General features: G+C 48.3%; 1 protein-coding gene across 1 annotated transcript in view; it reads left to right on the top strand.

The window, feature by feature from the left end:
• The window catches only part of Csmd1 (CUB and Sushi multiple domains 1), a 705,832-nt gene that overhangs the window by 420,579 nt on the left and 263,400 nt on the right, over window positions 1-21,853 (top strand). Inside the window, exon 7 of the mRNA XM_090353740.1 lies at window positions 10,075-10,152. Within this exon, the coding sequence (XP_090209866.1) occupies window positions 10,075-10,152 (78 nt within the window). The remainder of the gene's footprint in view (window positions 1-10,074; window positions 10,153-21,853) is intronic.

Here is a 21,853-nt window from a genome sequence, read left to right on the forward strand (position 1 = left end):
AAGGACTCAGGAAGAACTCAGAAAGAACTCAGAAAGAACTCAGAAGAACTCAGGAAGAACTCAGGAAGAACTCAGGAAGAACTCAGGAAGACTCAGGAAGACTCAGGAAGGACTCAGGAAGGACTCAGGAAGGACTCAGGAAGACTCAGGAAGACTCAGGAAGGACTCAGGAAGAACTCAGGAAGAACTCAGGTAATACTCAGGAAGTCCTCAGGAAGGACTCAGGAAGAACTCAGGAAGAACTCAGGAAGAATTCAGGAAGGACTCAGGAAGAACTCAGGAAGTATTCAGGAAGACTCAGGAAGAACTCAGGAAGAACTCAGGAAGGACTCAGGAAGACTCAGGAAGACTCAGGAAGGACTCAGGAAGAACTCAGAAAGAACTCAGAAGAACTCAGGAAGAACTCAGGAAGAACTCAGGAAGAACTCAGGAAGACTCAGGAAGAACTCAGGAAGGACTCAGGAAGGACTCAGGAAGGACTCAGGAAGGACTCAGGAAGAACTCAGGAAGGACTCAGGAAGAACTCAGGAAGGACTCAGGAAGAACCCAGGAAGTATTCAGGAAGAACTCAGGAAGAACTCAGGAAGGACTCAGGAAGTACACAGGAAGTACACAGGAAGTCCTCAGGAAGGACTCAGGAAGAACTCAGAAAGAACTCAGGAAGAACTCAGGTAATACTCAGGAAGTCCTCAGGAAGGACTCAGGAAGAACTCAGGAAGAATTCAGGAAGGACTCAGGAAGAACTCAGGAAGTATTCAGGAAGACTCAGGAAGAACTCAGGAAGAACTCAGGAAGGACTCAGGAAGACTCAGGAAGACTCAGGAAGGACTCAGGAAGACTCAGGAAGTATTCAGGAAGACTCAGGAAGAACTTAGGAAGAACTCAGGAAGACTCAGGAAGACTCAGGAAGGACTCAGGAAGAACTCAGGAAGAACTCAGGTAATACTCAGGAAGTCCTCAGGAAGGACTCAGGAAGAACTCAGGAAGAACTCAGGAAGGACTCAGGAAGAACTCAGGAAGTATTCAGGAAGACTCAGGAAGAACTCAGGAAGAACTCAGAAAGGACTCAGGAAGACTCAGGAAGAACTCAGGAAGAACTCAGGAAGGACTCAGGAAGACTCAGGAAGTATTCAGGAAGACTCAGGAAGAACTCAGGAAGAACTCAGGTAATACTCAGGAAGTCCTCAGGAAGAACTCAGGAAGAACTCAGGAAGTACACACTGAGCTTACAGGGACAGTGCTCTTTTCCAGGTGCCAGACCTGCTCTTTACCTCTCCTGCTGTTCTCGGCTGGGTAGCCAAGAACCCACACATGCTCCTTGCAGAGGTGAATCCTGGGCCTCTCCCATCTCTGCCTTTCCAGAGCTGAAACTCAAAGATGTTTGGGAGAAAGTGGGAGAGGCTAAGAAAGAGACACTCGGGTCTTGCGTGAGTTACAATGTGGGTTTGAATCCAAAAATGTGATAAATAAAACAAAAATCTAAAGATCTCTATCACAACGTGTCAGAAAACTGGCAATAAGATCCACTGAACAGCGCATCTGTGACTACAGCAAACAGCTCCTTTCAGAGAGACGTGGCGAGTGCTCAGTCTGCAAGGAAGTCAGGGTCCGAGAGCCAGGCCCAGAGGCCCATCTGATTGATCTCAGTCCCCCAGCCAGAAGCTGGAAGCCAGGCGTCGTTCAAGTGGGAGAACACAGAAAATGTCACACTAGAGGAAAAGGCCCACATGGAAAGGGAATAATAATGACAATAGCAATCACCACCAAATGACCAGAGGCTGTTCTGGAAGGTTCATTAGGAAGAGAAGAGTCTCTGCTCGGGGCTGTGGAGGCACTGCTTCTGCAGGCAGGTCTTCATGGAGGCCCGGAGCAGAGCACTGGTGCTGCACTGCTGCTGGCAGCCTAGAAGGAGCTGGGAGGGAGCAGCCTGTCCAAGTCCTGGCCTTTCACAGCATTACCCACACTCCCGTGCGGGGCAAGGCCACGCTCACCACTTCATCTCACCCACCCGGTGCCGGCGGGTAGATGCGATGTAGCACACACGTTGGGTGCCCTTGTGAGGGGAATGTCGGCCACTGAGGAAGGTGCCAGGCTGGGGAGATGAGGAATGAGACAGGGAGCCGTGCCAGCTGGGTGTAAAGACTGTTCCCATCATGACATTCAGCCTTCCCGTGACATGTCAGAGAAATGGTGTCGGTGTTATATGAGTAATGGCTATACATTCACATAATTAAATAGCTTCATTGAATTTTCACTTAGATCACTGGGACCCAAGGAACTGAATGGTAACCAGCTCACAATCAGTATTCTCCATCTGACCAACATTTTGCATTTATTTCTGGCTTTGTTTGCTACAATACCTTCACACATGCAAACGGATGCATACCAAAAAAAATCACCTTTCGAAAAAAAACACGTTTCAAAGTTCTCTACTCTCTGAAGCATGTTGTAAATTTATATAAAACTCTATTATCTATTTACCCGTGGTAGAAGAAATTTCGAAATAATTTTAAAGTGTCTTACTTACTGGCAACCATCTGCTGTGATCTTTAATAAGTAACTTTGGATAATATTTGATAAGTATCATCTCTTGCAGTCAACAGTCCTCAGCATATTCCTCATAATAAACACTTGGCGTCTAGTGTTTTATCAAATGCTAAGTTCATCCGGTACTTATTACTTATGTATTTTACCTTTCCATTTCTTTGTGAAGTCGTTTTAGGCTCGTCCTCCTGGGTTTCTGCATCCGCTCTAGGCTGGGGTCTCTGGTTCTCCCCGTGGGGCGATTTCTCCTGGGCAGGGCTGGCCCTGAGTGGCCGTCTGCTGGACTCCCTCAGAACTGATCTCCTGGAAGTGCTCAGCTGGACCCAGTCCTGGAGCCACAGCTCCAGAGCTTGCTTGGCGGGCTGGACTCCATGAAGACTAGATGGCTGGCTCAAGGGTTTTTCTGGTGGAAAGATCTTGAGCTTCTCCTAAGGAGCCAGGTCCTGTCAAGTATCTGGCCTCTGAGGAGGCCCCAGGCGAAGCTGCTAAACAGATGCGTTCATCTTCTCCAGGAGGCTCTGCTGCCTGGACAAGGTGACCCCACTGCAGGCTTCCCTGGGGTTTCCACCTTGGCCTGCGTCCCATAGGGGTTCCCGCCCCTCTCCTCCCCTCCTCTGTCTTCCCTCTCCTCCTCACCTGCCCATCCTCCACGTCTCTCCTCTCCTCTTCCCTTCTTGGGACCCATGACAGTCATGGGAACTCATCAACGTCCCCAAGGAAAGAAGGACCATGTGAAGGAAGCGGATTGGAGACTGTCTGTGCCAGTCACTGCAGCACCAGTGATTGGAACTCCTGTGCCCAGGGCAGATGTTTGCTGCCCAGTGTCACAGCATCTTACTTAACTTCTCCAAGACCTGGCTTCTCCTCCCTGAGGAAGCATGTGGACTGGTAAAATTGTCCTCCAAGGAGATGACAAACAACGCATTGTGTACCCAGGCATCGACACTAGTGCAGGCTGCTTTTCTCACCCTGACCTGCGCTGGTGGAGACGCGTTGAGGGTCTGGGTGACAGTTCCTCCTTGGCCTAGTGGAAACATTTTGGAAATAGATAGCAGCGGTGCTTCTCCAACTGCAGAGAGGGTCTAAATGACAGCGATTGCCCACCACAAAACTGTGCGTTTTAGCTTATTCAGATTTCAACTCAACACTTCCAAAGCACGCGGGTGTCATGAAAACCCGGCCTGCATTCTGCCTTGAAGGAAATTGAAGAGCTTCAAAAGTTCCATGCCACACCCTGAAAAACAAACGGGTTCACAGGAGAAAAGCTCACACATGAGGGTTCTTTGATATTTTATGTGCACATCAAAGAAAAATGAAGACTCAAAGACAGGGTTGGATGGAGGAGCTCGAGCTCCTGGGAAATGAATCACCATCGCCGAGCAGGGATAACTCAGGGAGCTTTGCGCCAAGGGAAAGTAGATCAGGGGCCAGTGGCGGGAGGAAACTGACCTTACCTGTCAGGGCTTTTGCCTTTTTAACCTGATTTAGTGGCTACGAGCACTTTCTCTCATCCTCTCTGCCATATTTTTCTTAATATCTGGCATAAGACGGGCTGCGCTGTTGGAGCCAGATCTGAACACAAGGTGAGAATCCTCGGCTGTGTGATCCCTTCCTCCTGTGAGCGTGGACCCGGGAGAAGTGTCTGTACAGTGGGCACACTGTGCTTCACGGAGAAGAGAGGGGCCAGGGAAGACCCAAAGCTCTGTCTTCAGCAGCCAGTGGCTGGTGGCTGGTGACCCGTGGCCCATGGTTGGTGGCTAGTGTCTGGTGGCTGGTGGCAGTGCTGCCTGTGGGTCCAGGAAGCCCTTGAAGAACCTCCTCCGGGTCCGATGGTAGGAAGCTGCAGACAGCCCTGCCCCGACTCCCTGGTCCTAACTCTGTGTGGCACCAGCCACAGACGTCATGCAGACACCACCCTTCCAGACCCATCAGGAGGAGATGCTTTCAAGAGACAGTTGGTGAGAGCGGCCAGGTGAAGACATCCAGGCTAGAGGAAGAGCAGCTCTGTCTGTCCTCTCATGCTCCAAAGCCCAGCTCACATCCACAGGAAAGCTTCAAGCAGTCCCGGTTCCTACTTTACTATTTTACCCATGGAACCAATACCTTGGATTACAAGCTTGCAGCCAGGCGTCATTTTAACATCTCCGTGGGTCACAGCAGAGCAACGTGCTGCGATTCTTTTTGTGAACACTAAACACATGGGCTCCCATACTGTGAGCATTCCCCTGCTGAAATGCCCTCCCTGTTTGAAAGGGTCAGCCTGTGGATGTCCAGCAGCAGTGGGGACAGAGGCAATGCTGTACTCACCAGGCAGACAGGGCCACTGGTGTGAATGCACCGGCTCAGGTCTGAGCAAAGGGAGTTGCTTCTGTGGGTGGGGAAAGCTTTCCATCTGGACACTTCACTGATTTGTCCAATACAAATGTCTCCGTGGGACCAGGGGATGACAAGACGTGGTCTTCATTCCTCAGGAGCCCGGCTTAGGAGGAAGTTGGATTTTCTTCACCAGCCTGCTCTGAGAGGTGGTGCTGGAGCTGGAGCCATCTCCACTGGGGGGGGGGACCCCCACCATCACCTCAGAGGGACCCCCATCCACAGCTTCCCTCACCCTTCCCAGAGCCAGGTGGGCAGATGCCATGGTGTGTCTGTTTGCCATTTCATAATCTCCCCAGCAACACGGCCAGGCAGGGGATCATTATCTTCACTTGGCAGAAGAGGAGCCTGAGCTCTGGGGATGCCGCCCCCTGCCAGGTGACACACGAATGACGTCTGGAACGCTGCTGAGCTTCACAGCCTGTCCTGGGGCACACGTGGCTTCAGAGGTAGCTCCCCTGCTACAGAAGAGAGCTCCACAAGCAAGCCTGGAAGAAGAGAGACTCAATCGACACAGTGAATGCACAGCACCCCCCTTCACACATGAACCCACAGGGGTTTGAGACAGGATGCTGAGGTAGCTGAGGTGTCCAGAGAACCAGCCAGATCTACTGCACAGCCATTTCCATGAGCAGAGGTGCTTGGCAGTTCTTTACCAATCTCTGGTTAGGGATGTATTGTTTTTCCTGTTTCCAAAGTCCCTAAATCCATAGGTAATTCAGTTGCTGGTCATTTGACGACCTGGACACATTCCTCTCAAGGTATCCTCAAGTGATTCTCCCCTGTACAAATAAATGTTACAGCAGAACTGTCAGAAGACACAGCAAACCAGAGACACAGTGAGCAGGAAACACAGTGAGCAGAAGACAAAGTGAGCAGGAAATTCAGTGAACAAGAGACACAGTGAGCAGGAGACGCAGTGAGCAGGAGACGCAGTGAGCAGGAGATGCACTGAACAAGAGACACAGTGAGCAGCAGACACAGTGAGCAGGAGACAGATTGAGCAGGAGATGCAGTGAACAGAAGTTGCAGTGAACAGGAGATGCAGCGAACAGGAGATGCAGTGAACAGGAGATGCAGTGAACAGGAGATGCAGTGAACAGGAGATGCAGTGAGCAGGAGATGCAGTGAGCAGAAGATACAGTGAACAGGAGATGCAGTGAGCAGAAGATGCAGCGAACAGGAGATGCAGTGAGCAGGAGATGCAGTGAGCAGAAGATGCAGTGAGCAGGAGACACAGTGAGCAGCAGACACAGTAAGCAGGAGATGCAGCAAACAGAAGATGCAGTGAGCAGGAGATGCAGTGAGCAGGAGATGCAGTGAACAGGAGATGCAGTGAACAGGAGAGGCAGTGAACAGGAGAGGCAGTGAACAGGAGACGCAGTGAACAGGAGAGGCAATGAACAGGAGATGCAGTGAACAGGAGACGCAGTGAGCAGGAGATGCAGTAAACAGGAGATGCAGTGAACAGGAGATGCAGTGAACAGGAGACGCAGTGAACAGGAGAGGCAGTGAACAGGAGATGCAGTGAGCAGGAGATGCAGTGAGCAGCAGACACAGTGAGCAGCAGACACAGTGAGCAGGAGATTCAGTGAACAAGAGACACAGTGAACAGGAGACGCAGTGAGCAGGAGATGCAATGAGCAGCAGACGCAGTGAGCAGGAGACACAGTGAGCTGGAGACACAGTGAGCAGGAGATGCAGTGAACAGAAGATGCAGTGAATAGGAGATGCAGTGAGCAGGAAATGAGGTGAAAAGGAGATAAAGAGAAGAGTAGATAAAGTCAGCAGGAGATGCCGTGAAGAGGAGATGCAGTGAGCAGGAGATACTTAATATTCTTAAATTTAAAACATAAATCACAGGAAAATACATTTTTAAAGGAGAGTTTACTTGTCAAGACAATAGGAGGGTGGGCAAAGTAAATTGCCCTTCTTAAAATATTTGGCCTGGGATAGAGAACCCATCTTGGGGTTTCCCCACATTAACCCCAGTACTGCCTTGACTCAATCATTCTCATGCTGGCACAAGAGTGTGTGTGTGTGTGTGTGTGTGTGTGTGTGTGTGTGTGTGTGTGTGTGATTTCTTTTATTACTGTTCACCAAGGAGTATATGATTTCCATTTAATTCGACAATGTCAGAGCTTTTGATGTTGTGACTGTTCAAACCAAAAGGGCAGAGAAAAAAAAAATACCTGCTAACTTAAAGGTACCATGAGATTTGATCTCCTGGTTCCTCCATTTCAATTATTACGTTTTCCTTGAGATTGATGTTCATGGCCATCACAAAATCCAATAGAAACTAGAAAGGAATGCAAGATGCAAATTGCTGGAGAAATAAGATGTAGTTTCTACAACTTAAAAAGAGACTTATTATAGGAACAATTGAGTTTCCCATGAAATAATGTGTACAAACTTTGAGACAATACTACCATGATTTACCTCAAAGAATACGATAATATGTGCATTCATTATTTTAAGTGCAGATAAAAATGAGAAAGCATTTCCAACTACCAACCTAGTAAGCATTTTCTTTGACCTGCGCTCCCTGGCTGCTGACAAATGTGCTTTCGTGGAGACATCTCCGTGTGGAGAAGGAAGTGGCTGAGGCAGCATTTCTGCTGATGGTCCATCCTTTCTGATTCACAAAATGTGTTCTGAGAAAGCAACCTGGGTTCGGCCAGATGGGCCATGTCAACTGCAAGAGCTTGCAACAGGAAAACAAACTCCATGGGTGACTCGAAAACAATGTGATACTCCCACCAAGCATATTTTTAGGAAAAGTCCTCCCAAAAGACATAAAAGCACAGTAAATGCATATTCATAATTTTATTTTTGTTCTGTAAAAATGATGTGTGGCTCTTTTTTGCATACCCCTCTGAACGTCCACAGTGCCCGTGGGATTGGAAGTAAATACATGAAGTGATAACAACACCTGCTGTCTGTCGCTAGGTTATGAGTTTATTCATGATCAGCTTTTATGTTTCTCTCATTTCATTTACATTCGCTCCAATTTTCTGCAAAGTCTGGCCCTTCCATTAGGAATAAGAGAAAAGCACAGAAAAGAAGCTATCCCAATAGATGTCTAAGTAATCAACATACATGTTTATTCGCAGTTTTGTTTCTGTTCCCATTAGCATATGACAGGAATGGGGGGGGGAGGTGAACAAGCACAGCTATGGCACTGGAGAGGGAAAACAGGAGAGCAAAGGGGTGACACCACCCACCAAGCCATGCAGGCACGCTGACGATGGCACCTGCTCCTGGGCACCGCTGCCTACCACTAACAATGACATTGGTTCTAATCAAGATATGCACACACGCACACAGGTGCTTTCAGGTTCCCTTAATCAAATTCCAAATCGTGGTCCTACGGTCAGTGGTGAAGAAGCCACACAAGGTGCCATCAGGAAGCAAAGCAGGAAGTGCCTAGCAGGAAGTCACCTCCGGGAAGCGGGGGCTGAGGGGAAGAGGACTCGCCACCGAGAAGCACACAGCCCACTGGAGGAGGCTCTGTATTCATAAATGACTTGGCTAACTGGCAACGCCTTTGTGCAAGCACTAAACATAACAATCTAGCAATTCAGTACCCACAATTCTAATGCTAATCCAATAGACCAGACTCTGTGCAGGCAGCCCCGAGAAATGTCTGCTGGGCCGCTCTAGTGGGGTTCAAGTTTCCTGCCCTGCCTCTGGCTTGAGGGCTGGCTGACAGTTTCAGAGCCCCGTGTTTCCCCAGCCCGCCCCTCCTGGAAGCAGTCACGTCCAAGTCACTTTCCAGCCTTCTGAACTGACCTCCAGTGGGTCCCCTCCCTCCCGCAGGCTTTCTTCAGCAGAGCCTGAGAGGCAGCACACGGGTAAAAGCTGTTGGAAGAAACTGCCTTTTCCCTTTGAACTTAAAATCTTTTCTTTTAAATTATTCTTTTTAATAAGAGTCGTGAAATGGCAGGTGAATCTCTTCTGGCACCTCAGAAAGAAAGGAAATGGGGAATCTCAACAGCTTACCCTTCCTCGGGGCTTCCGTGGCAGGTGTGGTTGGTGAAGTTCATTAGGTCTTGGCTGAGAATAGTTCACTCCCCGTGGGGAGGGTTCGGCCCCGCCCCGGGACAAAACTGCTTTGCTTCTTCCCAGAACGGGCGGAGGAGGCGGCAGGTGTGTGCTCTCAGCTCAGGGGTGGGTTGAGCAAGCTCCAGCCCTGCAGGGCCCTGGCTCCACACCTCTGTTTGGGGGCTAATGAAAAACTGAACACTGAAGCCATCCCCAGGCGAAGCTGACCGGTGAGGAGCCTCAGCAGGGCCTCCTGGGCCGCTCCCTCCCCTCAGAGGTGCCAGGAAAGGAACTCCCGAAGCCTCTGGAGCCTCCCCCCTCCTCCGTCTTTCTGCCCCCTCCTCCCTGTTTCTCCCCCCTCCTCCCTCCTCCTTGCATTTTTATTTTTTGAGAGCACATCCCTACTTCTGTACACTCCCAGTGTTATTTGACGTGGAGCTAGCGAGTCAAGACATGTGTTTCAATCTGCAAACTGAAATCCAGGCAGGGTGGCTCCCTGTTCTCCCAGCTCCACCAAGGTGGAGACCAAAGAGGCTCTGAAGTGGGAGGCCTGCAGACACAGAGTGACCACCTGAGAACTGGCTGCAGGCGTGGTCCAAGGCATGGATGGGGAGCCATTCCAGGGGTCAGAAAGACGAACAAATTAGAATGCGGAAAGTGGCTTCCGCAGGCAGGGTCGTGGATGCAGTGTGAATGCAGCCTGTGAGCGGGCTGGGGGGCACTCGGGCAGGCCTGGGTGTCGAGGTTTCATCAGAGCGGGGAGGACACGGCCTCCCACCGGCTGAAGGCGGTTCAGTGAAGACATGGATGACCTGTGTTTTCTCTAGCATTTTCCTGCACATCACTGTCCAGAGATTGGGAGTCTGGGTTCCCGCACCACGGGGGAAACTGTCCCCCGGCCGCTTCCAGCTCGTGACCCTGCTGCCCTAGATGGTGATTTTCTGCTTGGCCACCTGGCATTCATTATTTACTGGCTCTGCTACTTCCCTTGGGTTTCTCTCTGACCTCAGGGAGCACGTGTCTCCCAGGAAGGTTAAAGCTGGAGATTAAAGCACCCTCCATCTTCTCCAAGGCTCACCCACTAATGGCTTTCTTTTCTTTTCTCTCTTTCAGTGAAAAAGGCCATTGAGTTGAAGTCAAGAGGAGTCAAGGTTCTACCGAGCAAAGACAGCAGCCGTAAAAGCTCAGTCTGTAAGTCACCTTCCTCCATGACGTAAAAGCTCAGTCTGTAAGTCATTCTCCTCCTCCATGACGTAAAAATCCATTCTCCTCCTACATGACGACAGATTTGTCTCGGATTTGCCTGGCACAGGGGAAAGCGAGAGTGAGCAGGGAAGTTCAAGAAGTGTAATTCCGTAAGGAGCTACTTTCACTGCAGCTCCCACTTCTCTACTTTTAACGTCTTCCTGGGAGAAAGAAGGTTTGGAACCTTGATGATGATGGGGGAAGTATCCTTGGCATACCTCAAATCTGCCATCCTGCTGGCCTCTCCAGTCTTGGGGTGAAATGCTCAGTTTCTCAGGGAACAGGAACGGCCGGCTCCTCTTTTAACTGCGTGTGTTGAGCTCAGCCAGCCGCCTTTCTAGTTCATTACCTGCCCACACGCTGGCAGTAGAGAGATCGATGCGAGCTAGGCGTCTCTTTCTCTTCCTGTGAGATGTCTGAGCACCCGCTGCCTCAAGAGTGAAGCAGCTCTGGGCAGTGTGGAAAGTCAGGCCTGAGATGCTCTCCCGCCTCTCATCCAGCCAGGCTCCGCCGAGGCTACTGGAAGGGGAATGGAGGTGCCTTCTGTCCTTCTTCACTGCCCCGTGTGAGCAGCCTGGGTGCCTGCTCGCGGTGCCAGCTCCCTCTGTGATCCCTGAGGCTGGAGCTTTGCAACCTGGAGCTAGCCTGGAGCCTCCTCCTCTACTGAGAGCAGGAGGCAGGACTTAAGAGATTGCCACCTGGGTCATGAGCCAGTCGTCCTCACCTTCTCTGTTTCCTACCTGGCCCCTGCTTCAGTCTCCATTCTCTGTCGCCACTTCTGCCCATGCTCGGGTCTGTGTGTGTCTCTCCCGCCCTCCGTGGCTCAGACCCCTCAGGTCAGCCAACACTACTTACTGATGTGATCAATGAGCCACCGTCTCCTACGTGTGCTTTCATCTACTGGAGCTCATACATAAGTCAGGTTGATGGATTTCCCTTTGCTTTCTCAATAGCCATCTTCCGGGGGCTCCCACATTGCCAGGCCCCACAGTCCACTGTAGCACCAGAGGCCTGCCCTGTGGCCTTGGAGGACACAGAAAGCTGGATCCTAACCCCAAACTGGGGCTTAAGACAGTCTGTCTGCTCTGCCTTACCTGGGCAGGAATTGAAAAACATATGCATGGATGATCTGGTGTTTGAAAGGGATCCATACTGTCGGCAAATAATATTAAGCTGGTTTGGGTAAGGCCTTGGGTCTAGTTGTTCAAGAAGAATTAAGAGAATGTGGGGGCTTCTAAATCAACAGTATAATAAATACATGTGACTCCCGCATTAGGTGTGGCTATACACGCCAAGTGACGCTCTTCATAGAGGAGAGGATATAGGATCTTCTTTGTAAGACGAGGGTTCTGCAGCTATAAACGTGTCTGTTTTGCTCAAGTCTGAGTGTTATCTATGCCATCAAAGCTGCAGTCAGTTTCACAGCATTGTCCTGTCGAGAAGCCAGGATCGGGTACACTGCCTTTCCATTCTACGATGTGCCACGCCCTGGAGGGAAGCTTGATCCACCCGAAGAGATCAGCAGCAAGGCAGCTCTGGCGGGAGCCGTTCAGGCGCTGACTCCATGGAGGAGACGGCACAGTTCACCCAGGGCCCAGCTGTCCCAGTCTCACTGCTGGTGGTTTGAGGCAGGCCCACGGAGACCAAGCATGCTGTCGCCTGACGGCCCAACTGCCCTTCTAATTTTTCCAGCTGTCCTGATAAGACCTGTAGGGGGCTGAGAAGGAGGGAGAATGAGAGAGGGAGCGAGAGCAGGGAGGGAGGCCTGAAGCAGGGCCCTTCCACTCTCTTCACGTTGCTCACACTGGCTGGTGGATTTCTCTCGCTGCCATTGTGACTGCATTCTTGGCCCACCAGTCACGAATGCCCCTGCCTTCCCATGAGCTTAATCTTTTCCTCAACTCCACTTTAGTCTCGGTTTTCTGCCCCTCCACAAGATCTCGGAGGCCACAGCTTGGCCATTTGCAGACTAAACCCAAGCCTGCACGTCTCTCCAACATGATGAATGGCCTAATGGTTCTTCTAACAAGACAAAGCATCCCAAAATCCTCCACACAGGCCGAGCGCCACTTCATGGCGACTTCAGTTTGTCACTCAATGTCACACCTCCCAGAACCAGAATTACTGTGTTTAGGGTCCTTCCATGTTTTCCGAGTCCTCTCATAAGGAAGTGACATTCCGTCCCCCGAGGCCTGAGGCCTGGCTGGTTGAGAAGTGTCTAACCTCTGACGAAGTGGCCAAGCCATGGCACCCGAAACCAGGGAGAGCGAGACTGGGTGGGCCAGGCCAGGCATCTGTGCGCAGTTTCAGGTGCTGGGAGGAGCAGGTGTCACCGCTCCTGCCCCGTCTGGGTCCTCTCCTGGCCAGGCCGCCGTGCCAGCAGACTCCTCGTCAGGGACCAGGCTTCATTATCTGAGCCTTTCACACCCTCCGATGGGCGTTTCTACACGGGGGCCAGCGAAGGAAAGCCTCGGTGGTTATTTTTGAGCTACGCAAAGTTCAACACCAGTAACTTCACAAATGCAGTATTGATCTGCCGGGAATCTCCAGCACAGATCCACGAGCCGGGCTTTGAACATTGAGTGACAACTGTGTACAGCTTGCAGCGTGGGAAAGTTCATTCTGGATCACTGTTTAATATAAAGTTGCCTTTTTAAATGAAGGGAAATGGAGCAATATGATGATTATAAATCCTTGGGGAAAATAACAACTGGATATTATTTTTTAATTTGCCCCAGAGTCTCTTACTTGCTGGCCGCTTGCTTCCTTGCCCTTTCTGTGGGTCAACAACTTTCCTAACTACCTTGAAAAACATACTTAAGGCAAAATCGCATTCATTCCAAGCTGGCATCCAGGAATCTATTGATCGTATACTCTCTGGTTCCCTTTGCTTCTGGCTTTTCCTTTGCCACAGACGTAATTATGGAGAAATGTTTAAAACCTATTGTTTGTTCAGAGCCCACGTGCGAGTTCTGGTCCCGGGCTGCTTTACAAGCCTGCTCATAGACTCCTGGTGCCTCTCCTCAAAACCTTCTACACCTGCGCTCTGCCTCGGGCTCTGCTGCCACCGAGTGGGTCGTTGTTCCTGGGGATGTAAGCCCTAACTTTCTAAAGAATTAGGCTTAATCTTACATCTTGTGTCGCGTCTTGCCTCCATGCCATCTGTGAGTTTAGCCTCCCTACTCCTGGAAATGAGGCTCCCTCAGAGATAGACCACAAAGTCAATCTCCTCCCGGGGAACAGACTTCTGCAAAGCTGAGGGGAAGAGAACAAAGGCACAGTGAGGTTTCGAAAGCCGAGCTCCCCTGGGGAGCTCCAACACCTGAGCATCCCCATCATGTTACTCATTTGCAGGGTGGCAGGATGAGGCCCACTGCTGAGATGGAAGGAGGTGGGGAAGCTCTGCCGGCCCTGTGCACGGACCCCCGGGGCCCTGCCCTGAGTTTGAGCACCTGGACTGACGCTAAAACCAACAAACAGCCCTTAGGAAATCATCTGAGCATTTCTAAGGACACCGTTCTGCTGTGCAGCCTTGGGCATCGTCTCTGCTCAGTCTCAAGTGATCTTTGCAAAGAGCCCCGTCTTCCTGTCTCTCCCTGCTGAACTTTTATGAGATTGCACCCACCTCCTGATCACTCCTGCCCGAGCTCTGTGTGCGATTCTCATGCCTGGCTCATCCACAGCTCCATCTTCTGATGCCTGCTCAGCTTCCAACTTTTCCCCTTATCCTAACACATGTATCTGAGTGCATGGCACCCATAGACACTCTCGTTAACGTTATCCCTTGTTCCTTTTAAAACATGAGATCCGTGTGCATGGATAATTTTGTCTATTTCATTCCCAACTCATGCCAAGTCGTGGCCAGGGGGCAGAGACACAGCCGGGCTGAAGCATCGTGGTGACTTGAAGGTGAGTGTGCAGCCTCGTGTGATGGTGGAATGGAATGGGCAGGAGCACCCGGTTCTTCGCCAGTGACGCCTGTCTCTTCACTCACCGGCTGCAGCCTCAGGCTGAGGACAGGCCGAGGGGCCACGCAGAGGCCACCCACACGGATCTCCTGTCGAGGGGCAGGGCGGCCCCTGGGCTTCAGAACTCTGGCGATTCCTACCAGGAAAGCCCAAGTACTGGGCCATACACCGTGCAATCATAAAGGCAGGGAGGTTCCTAGAGAAGACAGAGTCCACGGGGAAAGCTATTGTCATTCAGAAAAACAAAACAGAGTCCCTTCAGTTCAGGGAGCCATGAAGACAAAGGACATAAGCAAGTCAAGCCGGGTGCTGCGCCAGTCAGGCCGTCACCCCACCTTCGTTGTGCCTCTTCTATGCCTGCCCACTTGCGAGTCTCGCTTCCAGTCACCAGGCAGGCACAAAAGGAGAATGAAGCCTATGAGGAATGTCCTGGGCCTCTGTGAAAGACTCGCAAATAATTAATTCCTCCAAGACAGAGAAAGACAGCTCCTTAGGATTGCTCTGCTGCCTGCATGCAAGGAGACATTCAAAGCACAAGAGAGGCGTTCTCTTGTTTTCAAGGATGTGTCCTGAGGGGCTGGCCGTCCGCGGTACAGTCATGGATGCTCTGAACTGGGTGCTCTTCAGTCAGGGACCCTAGGACAAAACTGTCTTCCACCTCCCACCGTGGAACCTGTCCACTTGTGGCTGTGTGGGCCGCAGCCCCTGCCTGTGCTTCGGGAGGCGGCCCTGAGTCCAGCGTGGAGAGGCGGCCTGGAGGGCCATCTTACAAGTGGCCCGGAGTGCAGCTGGGCCTGGGCTGTGAGGGTGAGAGGCGCACAGGACGCGGGGAGGGCTGGTACTGCCCCATGTCGGCCAGTGGGGGACCTCCCATCGGGGCCCTGGATGACAGAGCCCCGTGCACACCCCACGGCCTCAGCGATGGAAAGGACACCACAGGTAGGGTGGTGGTCTAGTCTCGACTGGTGCTGTCAGCCTGTGGATTTCCAGATAACCAGTGCTGTTCTATTAGTTTCCATGAGAATAATAGCCAATAATTGGCATAATTTGCTTTTCCCACCTACAAAGGCCAAATTTTGTTCTATAGCTTTGGAACAAAATAGCTTTATCTCTGAGATAAAAGATCAGGGCTCTTCATTAAAGGGCCAGGAAGGCCTCCTGCACCAGGACTCATTTTCCAGACTATTACAACCGTGATGTCGCTGAATGACAGCACACAACAGGAATTTGTCATCTTGCCATGGGCCATGCTTGCCTCCCTTTCATGCAGCCCAGAACTCTTCAGATTTGCCTTGAGGCAGATTCTCATAGGAGAAAAAAATAACAATTCTGCTCACCTTTGACAGCTCTACAAAGGCTTAGTAAAACCTAAAGGATAATTCCCCCAATCTACTTTATTCCATAAAATGAAATAAAAGGGAGCATTGTGATGGTTAGAGATCCTTGCTTTTTAAAAACGATTCATCCCCCTATAGCGTGACTATCCCAGACTACAGAAAAATTAATCTGGTTAGTAAATTATGCAGTTCTGAAATAGGCCTTTGTCACTGTGGGAGCTGAAATACCTTCTAAAATGCTACAGAAAATCTTGCTGAAGATAGAATTGCTGTGTAGCTAGGGTGGGTGAGGAGAACCTCCACCAAAACCTGGGGAGAAAACTGGCGTCCAGCCACTGTGGAGGACACGTGTGCACAGAATTCTGCAACTACCAAGAAGAGTCAGTCTGCTCAGCTAGGGCGTGCAAGATGCAGCACAGCTAGACTGCACGTGGCTGCACTGACTCCACCTTGGTTGAGAGTAAAACGCTTTATGAGTGCTGTCAGCATAGGACCGTAGAGCTAATTCATTAGCTAAGGGGGTTAATTCACTTTGCAAACACGATAGAGATTGTTCTCTGTCTGTTCTGAAGAATTGGTGGGGAAACAGCCTGTGGAGGGGACAGACCTCAGAAAGTCTGTAGAGGGTAGTCACTCTATGACTTCCTTTTAGAAACTCACCAGACTGTGTTCTCATCAACTTTTATAAAATCATATAACTTAATCTTCTCATATAATCGAATAAGAAAGAGTCTGACGCTCTGGAAGCCTTTCAGGAGTTTTAGAGCTTGAAGGGCATCCAGTGGAAATAATGCTTGTGTCCGGAGGCAGAGGAAGAGCTGGGCGCTATAATTAAATCATCCCATAGGGCTGCATTTTTGTTAAGGAGAAAGTTCAATCAGAAGTAAAGATTAAACTAAATCATTAATTTGGTTTCTTTATCAACTAAATTTAGTCTTTCCAATTTATAAAAAAGGGAACTAATTCATTGTTCTAGATTTAAAGAGAGATACGGGCTGGAAGTTTAGCTCTAGTGATAAAGCATCTGCTTGGCAAGGGTGAAGCCTGACTTCCTCCACAGTATAGCAAAAAAAAAAAAAAAGAACAGGATATAAAAATCAACAAGTATGCATTTGAACATGGGGAACTGGAAAAATATACTATTTCACCATTTTATTTAGAATGTATTAATGTCATAAACATACCATTGAAAACATTTTCTTCAAGTTCATGTCACTCCCTAAGTGAATTAGAGTCATTACATGAAAGCTAGCTTCCCTCCCCAGGTTGAAATCTGTGCCCTCACACTGATAATGCTCTCATTAAACGAGGCATTCTGAGATGAGGAGCCAGCACAGCCCACTGGTGACGAGCTTCTCCGAGGCTGGCTTCCGGGATGGGCGTGTGTGTTATGTCACATGGACCCTGTGGCAGTGAGGTGGGGCTGGCCGCCGGTTTAGAACAGAGGACAGAGGGAGGACTTGTCACAAAACAGAAGAGTGTGCTGAGGGCAGGTAAGCTGGTGCCACCTGCTACAGGCCACCACTCACAGCCTTCTCACCTGTCCTGTGTCCCCAATACAAAGACACATCCCTGTCTTTGGTATGTTAAATTGGCAAATCCCCTTCTCAACATGTGTGTGTGTGTGTGTATGTGTCTGTGTGTGTGTGTGTGTGTGTGTGTGTGTGTGAAAGAGAGAGAGAGAGAGCGAGAAAGAGAGAGAGAGAGAGAGAGAGAGAAAGAGAGAGAGGGGGGGAGAGAAAGAGAGAGAGAGAGAAAGAGAGAGAGAGGGGGGGGACACATGTGTGTATGCAAGCATGTGTACAGGTCCTGGGAATTGAACTCAGGGCCTGGGTGCTGTCCCTAGCATTTTTGCTCGTAGCTGGTTCTCTACCACCTGAGCACAACTTCACTTCCAACCTTTGTGGTGTTTGATTGAGGTTAAGAAGTTCTTGAACTTTCCTGCCCAGGCTGGTTTTGGGAGCCACGATCCTCAGATCTCAGCCTTCTGGGTAGCTAGGATGGCAGGCGTGAGCCACCAGCCCCAGATGACCCCTTTCAATTTTGTATTTTGAAATTACTATAACTTTACAGCATGCTTGAAACTTTACAAGGAAGCTTTGTACCCTTCCTTTCTTTTCTTAAATGGTACTAAGTTGCACAATGACAAAATGTAAGGCATCAGAAGCACAGCGTCAAAACAGTCACAGGCTTGTTCAGTGTCTCACGTGCTGTGTGTGCAGGAGTGGCATGAGTCTGCCTGTGGGGAGACACACGTGTGTGTGCCGGAGGGGGCATGTGTGTCAGGTTTATGAGTTTGCAGGGCACATGAGGAAGTTGTATACCACACTGAAACCAAGTAACCATGGACTCTCGTGCGTCCTCCACTGGAAAAACACAGTGAATCACTTTTCCAGCTCTGAGCTTGTAGTATTTCACAAATATCAGAAAATAGTAGTACATCCTCTGGAATCTTTTATGACTGGTTTTGTCATTCCTTCAAGGTCCACTAACTCATTCTAGATATAAAATGTTCTATCTATCTATCTATCTATCTATCTATCTATCTATCTATCTATCTATCTTGTACCATCTACATACCTACCTAACCACCTGCCTGCCTGCCTGCCTACCTACCTAACTATCTATTGTAGGCTGTGGGGCTTGAACTTCATGCCTGAGCACGGTCTCTGAACTTTTTCACTCGAGTTGGTGGTTTATCATTTGAGCCACAGCTCCACTTCCTGGTTTTTGGTGGTTAATCAGAGATAAAAGTTTCACAGAATTTTCTGCCTGAGCTGGCTTCAAACCACACACCCCAGATCTCCGCCCCTGAGTAGCTAGGATTACAGGCGTGAGCCACTGGTGCCTGGCTTAAATCCTTTTATTTTTGTTTATGAAACAGCCCAAGTGTGGGTACTCTGTGGTCGTTTAGTTGTGGACCCATTAAAATCATAATTTTGTGGAAATTATGAACAAATGGTGATGACATTGTGAACATCCTTTTGCATGAACATGATTTTTTACTCATGGATAAATGTCTAATGGTTTAATTGCTACATGACACCTGAATGCATAATTGTGTAAGAAATTACCAGATTGGTTTCCACAGCATCTGTACCTTGTACCTTCCTCCCAGCCACAGGTATGTCTGCCACAGAGTGCCTCACCTCTCCCCTAGAATTTACGTTCTCGCCATCATTTTCCACTTCAGCAGTTCTGATAGGTGCATACGATGTCTTCCTATTGTTCAGGGTCTAATGTTCATTTCTATAATGAGATGGGTGCTGTGCTCACGGACAGCTTCCCTGTGCATCTTCCCTGTGACAGCATCATTCAAGTTTCTTGGGGCCTTTCCGTCTGGACTGCTTTTGCTGGTCCAGTTGTCAGCATTTGCTATCTGCAATAGACGTTCGTCATTGGTCAGAAATGTGGTGCGCAAATATTTTCTCCTGGTGTGCAGGTTTCTTTTCATCTTCTTCAAAGGGTCTTTGGAAGAAAAAGAACTCTGATTCTGCAGACTTCAGTCTTGGAGCGCAGTGGATGTCATTGGCCTTAGAAGTAGGACTTCCTAGCCTTTGCCTAGCAGACATGCGAGATGTTGAAAGTGCTGGCTGCCATCCACCCCGAGTGAGGAGGCAGCCTGGCCCAGGCTCCCGAATCCACTCACCTCCTGCTGGCGCGTGGGCCGCTTTTGTGAAGGGCCCTGAAAATGACAGTTCACAGGGCTGTCTGTGGAACGTAAGCCGCTTGATGGGGGTTCACGTTGTCATACAATTCAAATGAGCTCTGCTAGTCTAGAAATAAGGGGATTTTGACATCATGGAATCATCGTGTAAAATATCAATTACCAAAGAAAATATAGTCTACATGTTTTTATTGATTTGTTTCAAAACTCTGGATTTAATTTTTGTGCCAGGATTGTGGCTTGAAATCAGACCCTGGGTGCTATCCCTCATCTGTTTTTCCTCTGCCACTTGAGCCTCCGTTCTGCCTCTAGCTTTTTGGTGGCTAATCAGAGATTGGAGCCTCACAGACTTCACACCTGGGTTACCTCCAAACCGTGATTTTCAGATCTCAGCTTCCTGAGTGAGGAGGTTTAGAGTCATGATCTGTAACGTACTCATAAGCAGGAATTCTGATGTGCTAAAACTTCCAAAAGCATTCATCTTTAAAACCTAATGTCTCAAAAATAAGGAGTATATTCATTGAACTAAGTGAAATAATTTAATTTTAGCAAATGACTGTTGGATCCAACATTTACTTGGTCGTATCTCTTGATTTCAGTGAGTTTACATTATTTCCATAAATGACAGTGGGCAGAGGGAAGCTCTCTGCGTGAAGAACAGCATAGATGCTTGCTTTAGCATCTGTGGACACACAGCCAGTCAAGCAGGTCACCTAAGATTGAAAGAAGAAGTCATTGGTTGAATTTATTGCAGATGGAAAATGCTGTGCTTTGCAAGCCTTGCACAATACAATTACAATTACAAATTCTTACAAAGAGTTCAGTTTATGGTTTAAATGGCTCATTCTTGGTCTGAACTGCCAGGCTGAAATGTATATAAAATAGTATAAACCATAGAACATCCAAAGAAGATACTTTCACTGAGTTATGTGGAAAATTATGACTTCATGTACAAGTTTGTTTAGTTAATACTATGAAATCTCCGACCACTCCCACTCCTTCGAGGAAATGTTTACCACTTCTGGAATAAATATTCTATACAGGTTTCCAGAGCTTTCTATCAGGTTCTGACAGGGGAAAAATAATAATTCTAGATTTTTTTGCCAGTCCTGTGGCTTGAACTCTGGTTCTGGGCACTGTCATTGGGTACTTTTTGCAAAAGTCTAGTGCTCTACCACTTTAGCCACAGCACCACTTCTAGCCTTTTCTGTGTATGTAGTACCAAGGAATTGAACCCAGGGCTTTGTGCATGCTAGGTGAGCACTCTATCACCAGGCTAGGCTCTCAGCCCTAATCCTAAATATTCGATGATGCATTTTGAATAGCTGGCTTGTATGCAATTCTTACTTAATTTGAAATATAATCAGAAGATCAAATGCATCTGGTGTATATACTCCATAAAAATTACAGTGGTAATTTTTGTGAGATATAAAAATGTTTTTGTGAATTGAGGATGTGAAAGGGTTTGGCTAACATCTTACCTTCCCGCTAAACTCTTGTTTTACTTGCATTTAGGCATGATTTGCTAACATCCACTTCAAAACTACCTGAACTATATTAGCCCCACTTGTGCTTTTGTAGTACATGCTATTGTTCTACAGTGGTACATCCAAATTTGGTATAAGTACTGAAGAACTTTCATTTCTATTTATACTCCCCTTCACAATGCAAATAACAAATTCAAATCTGTCTCCACATCCTTTGTAAAACATATGAAAGATTTCTCTAGTAGCATCAAACTAGAAAATAATAATTTCCCTTTGTCTGTTGGAAAACAAGGGAGCAAATATTCTTCTATTGGTCTCTTCTGTACCTGATAAATTCTAATTATCATAAGATAAAACCAGAATAATTTCTCACGCTTTCTACTTCAGTATTTGGTATAGGATACATAGACCATTAAAGTAAGCTTTAGCATACAAGAGATTTGAGCAAGTTCTGCTTAATTGTGCTTGTGTGTGTTTTGGGTTTTTTTGTTTTGTTTTTCCTTCTGGAAGTCCAGTGCTTGGGTTAAGGTCATTGAGATGCTATAGTTTAAATTGGATAAATGCTCTTTTGATGTCTGGAGGTCTTTACAGGGTGTTATGTCTGTGTCTAGATTGCGTTGGCATGTGGTTGACCCAGCACCATCTGTTGGAAAGACAGCATTTCTTCCATCAAATTCATCTTTACCTCTGTTTGGGCCAGTTTGACTCTTATAATGTCCCATCCATCTATTTGTGCTTTTCTTCCACACTGCTATGATTTCTAGGATATTCTAGAAGTCTATAGATATTCCAGCGTGTTGGGATCAGAGTCATGCTACAGTTTTACCAAGAGCCTGTTAAATTTAGAGATTCTGTAAATGAAAGATGAAGGCAAAATTTCCTTGGACTTGGGACATCTTTTCTTGTGGCCTGGTGATGTCTCTTAGGGGAGTTACTAGGTTTGAATTCACTGGAATAATCTAGAATTTGTATGTTTTACCTAAGTGATTTTTTTCATTATTTTGTTGTACAAAGAACAACTATTACAAATACCTACAAATATTCATTAAGTACATGAATTATAACAAAGTTTTACACATATTACACTTTAAAAAATTCAGTCCTTCTGAGCCTGAGTTGCCATCTTCACATCACACCAAGAAGCAAAGGCTCCTGAGCGCTGTAATCTGTCAGAATTCTACTGTGGAT

This window comes from Megascapheus bottae, chromosome 20 (assembly GCF_031878675.1).
Source record: "Megascapheus bottae isolate mThoBot1 chromosome 20, mThoBot2.hap1, whole genome shotgun sequence".
NCBI classification, from domain to species: domain Eukaryota; kingdom Metazoa; phylum Chordata; class Mammalia; order Rodentia; family Geomyidae; genus Megascapheus; species Megascapheus bottae.